The sequence below is a fragment of the Juglans microcarpa x Juglans regia genome, chromosome 8D, assembly GCF_004785595.1.
Source record: "Juglans microcarpa x Juglans regia isolate MS1-56 chromosome 8D, Jm3101_v1.0, whole genome shotgun sequence".
Lineage (NCBI taxonomy): Eukaryota > Viridiplantae > Streptophyta > Magnoliopsida > Fagales > Juglandaceae > Juglans > Juglans microcarpa x Juglans regia.
The window spans coordinates 1,850,486-1,857,852 of NC_054608.1; the positions used below are offsets into that span (position 1 = coordinate 1,850,486).

Below are 7,367 nucleotides of genomic sequence, written 5' to 3' on the forward strand. Positions count from 1 at the left end.
TTTTCAAATTTCAAAATAAAAATAATATTCTAATAATATTTTATTCAACTTTCATCTCATTTCATCTCAACTCACTATCCAAACTTCACCAAAATGGTCATTTCTCCCTTAAATTTCTCGAAATGCTAAGGAGTAATTCCTATAAAAATATTACAATAATTGTTTTAAACTTTATTATACACCAAAGTAATTATAAGGTGTAATTATAAAGGAAAAACCAAGTGATCATAATATTTACTCTAAAGGGAAAATCAAGAGTAGTTTACCGTCATATATACATATATATATATATATATATATCTATCATAGTTAACTGATTTTTTAATAGATTATATATGGTAATAAATTAAACTCATTGCAACGTCTTGGCCATATCATATAATGAACAAAGGTCTTAGACTTAGTTCATGGAGGAACTAACATATGAAGGAAGGGTTGCTTCTATCACCCCTTGAACTCCAAAGTCAGGAGTGATATTTTGAATTAGTTAGGCTCTAAGCTGGGTTGGCAGCTTGAAAGAAGAAACAAGCCCAATCCAATGCATTGAACAGAATGAAGCCCGTCTTTACTAGGCATGTGCTGTTTGTTTTCATAATCATTCAAATTTAATTATTATAATTTTTTTTAAATTCTTATACAAAATAAGATAAACAATTCAATTTTTTCAAATTTCAAAATAAAAATAATATTAAAAAAATATATTCTAATATATTTTATTCAACTTTTAATTTTTATTTTATTTCATCTCATCTACAAAAACAAATGAGGCCTAAGACTGCATGACTAGATGAGATGAGAGTCCCAAGTAAACTATAACATGAATGTGAGATACATAAAATGTTCACTGCCATCAAAAAGGAAGTTCTGGTTTTTTCCTGGTCAAAATTTCAATGGAGACAATTTTTGTGCAGATCTACAAAAGTCCAAGCAATCTGTCACCAAAGTTTGTTTGGCTTCGCTTATTAACATAATCCAAGGTAACATGGCAGAAAGAAACCATTTTTTTTTTTTTTTGGTACAACACCAGTTTATAAAAAAAGAAAAAGTGAAGGCAACGCTGAAAGAAAGATAAGAGCAATCTCCTGTGCAATCTTCATCTACGAAATCCAGTTTTCGAATCTAAAAGCTTGATTTCGCTGCTGAACTGATACAGTGAACAGAAAATAAGATAGGCGGGGGTCTGTGCGACAGAAAGAAGACGGAAGAAAAGCAAGACAAAAAGAAAATATAATTGCGTAGTGTCACTTCGAATTCAAGCTAGATATAAGGAAAACTTCATAAAAGAGGAAAATAAGAGGCTTACCTTATCTATTGCTTAACTTTCAGAGAGTTTTCGATTCGTTGGATGAGCTGATCTGCAGTCAAAGCACCCTCCTGAAAATGATTAAACCAATACACTTAGATCAAAAGCATAATACCACTTATAGCCCTGGCACCCCGGCGCGCCAGGGGGGGGGGGGGGGGGGGGGGGGGGTGTTTGTAGAATGACAGTGTTTGAGTTATATGGTGCTATTTATTTTATACCAATGACTTGTACTAAACATTGGAATTTCTCAAGAACTTAACATTGAACAAGGGAATGAAACGGTTACTAAGCAGCAGACCTCAATTTTTCCAGATCGGACCATTAAAAGGAATTACACACTTGCACAAAAATATTTCAAAATGAAACTAGTCACTGTCATATTTTGACCCAGATTAAAGAGTGTAAATAATTAGACAAATCATGTAACTGAAGGTAACACAGTCTCAGGCATCAGTGTGATCTATCGAGCCTTGAAGAAGTGTAAGATGAGACTTCAATGCACTTTCATAAGTCAAAAAACAAACATCCAAACGATGTTCAAAGTTCAACTTTGATATGAGAGCAAGACAGATGAAAATTCAACTTACAAAGCGATCATAAGGTTCTCCGTCCTTAAACATGATGAAAGTAGGCAATGCTTCTATTCTGTACTTATCAGCGATGCTAGGGTACTTCTCGGTGTCTATTTTCACCACTTGGATCTTATCTTTCAACCGAGCACTGACTTCACTGAGGACAGGAGCCATGAATTGACAGGGACCACACCTGGAAACCAGAGATTGGGTTACTCATTCTTCAGTTTTAATTTCATATCCTCCGGCTGCTAGCCTAAAGGTTACTCAAAATAAAGAATTCATGAAGTTAGATCTTCACCCCACTCAGTAGCCTATTGGGTGAAAAATTACCACATTCATTTGAAATAACGATTTATTCACAAGGCAACCAAATTCTACAAAGTTTCTGAAATAAGTTAACATTTTTCCACTTCATCACTTCAGGTGATAAGACGGATTAACATGATGTCCAGAAACCATCTCAGCCTATGTGCATTTCTCCAAAATTCGACAAGCAAAAGAAGGGAAAAATATGCAAAAACATGGATAACGCACCAGGTAGCATAGAAGTCAACCAATACAGGTTTGTCAGTATTAGCCAGCAAATCGTCAAAGGAGGAGAATGTTTGCTTAGCGGCTTTGACCTACAGGAAAAGTTCAAAGGACATACATATTGACTGTTACATCAGAAGAGTAGTTCAAACTTAGAAGTTCATAGCACAGAAATATTTAAGAAAAGCCAATTTTTAGCTCCAGATAGCCACAATACAGTCAAATTCGATAACCGCTTTGTTGCATCCAATTTACTGATATTTATAAAATTTCTTTGAAAGGTATAAAGACAAAGGTGAACTCTTTTAATTAACAAGAAATAAGAATTAGAATAGAGAGAGAGAGAGAGAGAGAGAGAGAGAGGGAAACCTAAAGGGCATCATCCTCAATAGAACCTTCACTTATAACATATCAGAGGGGACACCAAATAACGGATATGCCATAGCTTACATACAAATATGAATTCCATTTAGGTCAGGTGATAAAGAATTGTACTAAAAGCACGAATTTCCAATGGGCGTTCAAATCAAAAGTTAAATATCTTTTCAGAAACCTTTCTAGGTGTAATACACATAAAGAACAGGAAACATAGACAGAGAATACCGCCATCCACTTCATACCAGAACTCACGTCATGAAACATCGAAAGAACTCCTAATTCCTGACTTTTGACCACTGATTACCACTTGAATGATCCCCCTACCCTATGGCTATGTGATTTAGAGAAGTTAATCAGAGCTCCCTACAAACCGAAAATTGAGAATTAATAAGGAAATGTAGATTATAATTCAATGAAGATCTAGTTGCCAGACAGAAAGCTCAAGATTATTGGTATATCCCGTCACTTAAAATACAGATATAACCAGGGGCGGAACTGTGTTGTAGATTTTTTTTGGGGGAGGGGGGGGGTAAAGTTTTAAAAATTAATCTTATATACTGTATAATTACAATTTAAGTTTAAATATTCTTAAAATATTTAAGGCAAACACACTGTTTATCAGCCAAATATTCTCAAATTCATTAACATAATAATAGTCTTGACGTACTAAAAATCTAACTCACTGTTACACTCAAACACACATGACATGATGTGCTTTCAGCTTTCCCCATTTGAGCCTGAGAGGGTAGCACTGACACAGCCAAACAAATTTGAGAGTGGCACTGACACAACCTGAGAAAGTAGCATTGACATGTCATCCTAAAAAGCATACTTGACTACCTCTCTATGCCATGTACCTAGCCAAATGCCATTCCTTTTACCAGGCCGAACGGATTTGAGAGAGAGCAGAAACAATTCTTTTTTCAGACTTGAGATTGAGAGGAAGCAAAGCAAGAACAAAATCCACATAATTCGAAAGTCTACCCCAACACCATAGACACAAAAAGTAGAAACGGTAAAATATTTGATCTATCTCTTTATTTACTTTTGGTGTGCACTGTACGGATTGTTTAGTTTCATATTAATGATATCATATAAATTTTTCTATTTTTTTTTAGCTTACATGGTTACATGATTTTTTATTTTTTTTCTCATCTGGGTTATTCTAAGATGACATTTCAGTTTGAAGGGAAAATCATAAGATGACATTTCAGTTTCATTTCTTTTTGTAAAGTTCTTTAGCAAACTAAGGAAATCCTGAGGAAAATTATCTTATAAGATAATTTATAGAGATATTTTTCATATACAATTTTGAGATGTATGATATTTTTTTTTTTTTTTATAAATACATATTACTTATGCTGACACATACCACACGCTTTGCCAATCGCCCACCAAATCCTAGTTCCACCCCTGGATATAACATCTCCAATCACAAAGTAGCAACCTGTTATGGCTCATTTGTTTCCCTCGCGAAAGAAACTCGCTGATGTATCAGTCTACTCTCCTCTTTCCAAATACAGCCATACATTGCTCTTTTTGTTTCCGAAGACATCATCTTGAACTAGTGCAGTTATTTGGCTTGCGTTTCTTAAAACCACGGAAACAATCCTAAATGACTCTTTAAGGACCTCGGAGCATAACTTAGTTTCTTCTATTGCGTATGGTCTACTATATGATGACAATAATAAATAGGTGATTCTCTATACCATTACGATGTTCCATCGATAGAGCAGCCAATGTGACATATTTTCGTAGCAAAATCTGAGGATATTAAGCTCGAGAATAATATTATAACGGTAAAAAAATACAAATTTGCAGCCAAATAAGTTTAAAAGATCAGGAATTTAAAAGCAAATAAAAAAGAAAAACAAAACAAAACAAAACTTTCTTTTATTCTTCCCAATTTTCTAGGCAAACAAACAGAGCAAGGTCCATGAAATTCGAAACCCTTACCAAAAGGACTCGAGGGCGTGAAGGAGAGCACACCCCCGTGGTTCCGATTCGAACTTGCGGAACCCGTAGAGGGAATTGCAGAGAAGACGACGAAGAAGACGGAGCGGCCAAACGATTAGAGCACCCCGAATTCAACGAAGGAATCGTCGACGTTGAAATTGAAACCGCCATTAGAAGCAGAGCTGCAAAAGAGAGAAACTTGGTCTACTGTTCGGATTATCCGACTCGAAAGGAATGGAAAATATCTGTTTGAGAGGAAACTGAAATCCGAGAAACAAACAAATCAGGTATGCTTCATCCAAGAGCGAGGTGAAAGCAATGAGCATTAGAGGTCAGTTGGTGGCCGTTGGATGGCTGGGGCAACATTTAGTATTCAGATCGGACGGACGGATAAACCGAAGCTTTGACTTTCACAGTTCCACTCACGTGTCGGCGAAGAAGATTAGATTTGGTGACCATAGGTTCTACTTTACCTCCTTGTCTCCTGTCATCCTGGAGACTATTTATCCCACGCGCCTTTGGAAGCTTTGAATTCTACTTTCTTTTTTTTCTTTTCCTTTTTTTTATCCAAAATTTCTTTTAATGATAAAATATTATTTGGAGCTTTTCTGGATTTCATTTTCTTTTCCGGAAAAAGCATCTAGTATTATAAAAGAAAGTCCGCTGCATTAAGCAGCCAAGCCAAATTACAACATAAAAGGTGAGTCTTTCTTATTATGAAAATTTAGTAAAGAAGATGGAATTGCAATAAGTGGAATATTTCTAAATATATTTTTGGAGGCAGCCCAGTGTGCAATTGAATACGTGCATCGATTTTTATCTCCATATATTTTCTTGAGTTCCCATTTCTCAAAACCTTTTAGCACAAGCCTGATATTATGTATTAGTGGTTGCACTTTCCAGTCAGGAATATAAGTAGAATTCTTTACTATTTGGAGGGTATTGAGAGTCTCCTACAATCACAATTCTCCCAATCTTTCTTTCTTTGGCTTCTTTCACTCCCATAAGCATTGTTGTTGCTTCCCCATGATTTGAATTTTGACTGCTGATATGCTTTGTAATAACAAAAAGAATGGATCCTGATGTTATCCAGCATACAGTTGCCGCAATGCTTCCATTTTGTCTGACCGCAACATCAAAAGTGACTAGACAGTGATCCTTTGGCAAACTTTCTCATTGTTTGCTAGAATTAATATGTAAATTGCCTCAGCATGACAATGATCTTTGAAAATCTTTTTAGTGGAATATATAAAAGCAAATAAGTCAAGTTTGAAATCTTCATGAAGGATTTTATTTATAAAGAACCACATACTATCCATAGCCACAACTGTAAAAATTTGGAAATGATGTTCTTCCTCTGGAGGAATTCCTAAAGTTCTAGATGGGTCAAGGATGTAGTTAATCCACAAGCTAGTGTCCTTTTGAGCACAAGAGGAAATATTTAATGGCCAAGGGGAGTGAAGCCACAAAATTCTAGTGAAGCTGCAATTTAAGAAAAGATGAGAATGAGTTTCTTCACCAGTATTACAAAAAGGACAGTCTATGCTTTCAAGATTCACAAAATTCTTAATGCGAGACCGAGTTAAAATGATATTATTAAGAATTTTCCAACAGAGGAATTTAAGCCTATCTTAAATCTTGAGTTTCCAAAGATTTTTCCACATGTCAGCGTGAGTGATGCTATTATCCATCCTATTCTGGTCATGAGATAAACTAATGGCAGCATAGGCTGACTTAACACTAAACAAACCAGAATTGTAATTAGTCCAGACATGTTTATCAATGAGAGTATGGAAGCCTTGTTGAGCAAAGGGGATTTTTTCTATCTCATTCACTGAACTTTGATTGAAGAGCGCTTGAAGAAGGATGATATTCCATCTCCTAAGTTCTTCCATCATTAATTCTAAAACTCTAAGAAGGGGTCTTTTGGAATATTTATGTCTTTTTGAATTGGAGTGAAGTTTGGATTGTTAGGAATCCAATGATGATTCCATACTCGAGTTTTCACTCCATTGTTGATCTGAAAGCATAATCCCTTCTTTAGAAAATATTTTTGCTTAATAATTCATTTCCATATCCATGAATCAATAGATTTTTTATTGGTATTTAAAAAGGAAGTCCTTTTCAAATACTTCCTTGCAAGAACTCTACTCCAAATGGCATTAACATTGATGATCATCTGCCATCCAATTTTTGAAAGGAAAACTTGATTAAAATCAGAGACTAGTCTAACACCCAATCTACCCATAGACTTTGGTTTACAAATGGAATTCCAAGATTTGAGTGTTAGATTGTGAGATTTTTCTTCCGGAAAACCCCACCAAAATTTCATGAAAGTTCGGTCAATATTACTAGCAACACTTTTTGGAATCAAGATAGAGGACATGATATAGCTTCGCATTGAACTAGCAACCGTTCTTATAAGAGTAGTGCGTCTTGCTTGAGAAAGAAGTTTTGCTTTCCAACCCACCAATTTTTGGGAGATTTTTTGTTGAATTTCAGGAAAACAGATTTTCTTTGAGCCATTGAAAGACAGAGGAAGGCCTAAGTACTTAATTGTAGGAGAAGCATTCTTTAAGTCGAAAACTTCCTTGACTCTTTTTTTTTTTTTTTTCTAGGCA

At 35.1% G+C, this 7,367-nt stretch overlaps 1 protein-coding gene across 1 annotated transcript; it reads right to left on the minus strand.

Annotated features, from left to right (window-relative positions):
- Positions 1-845: 845 nt before the first annotated feature.
- LOC121242034 (thioredoxin Y1, chloroplastic-like) lies at positions 846-5,107 on the minus strand. The gene is made up of 5 exons (XM_041139917.1): positions 4,747-5,107; positions 2,416-2,504; positions 1,894-2,071; positions 1,304-1,374; positions 846-1,144 (listed from the first exon to the last, which is right to left on the minus strand). The coding sequence occupies exons 1-4, from the start codon at positions 4,915-4,917 to the stop codon at positions 1,309-1,311; spliced, it is 504 nt and encodes a 167-aa protein (XP_040995851.1). The 5' UTR covers positions 4,918-5,107; the 3' UTR covers positions 846-1,144; positions 1,304-1,308.
- Positions 5,108-7,367: the final 2,260 nt, after the last annotated feature.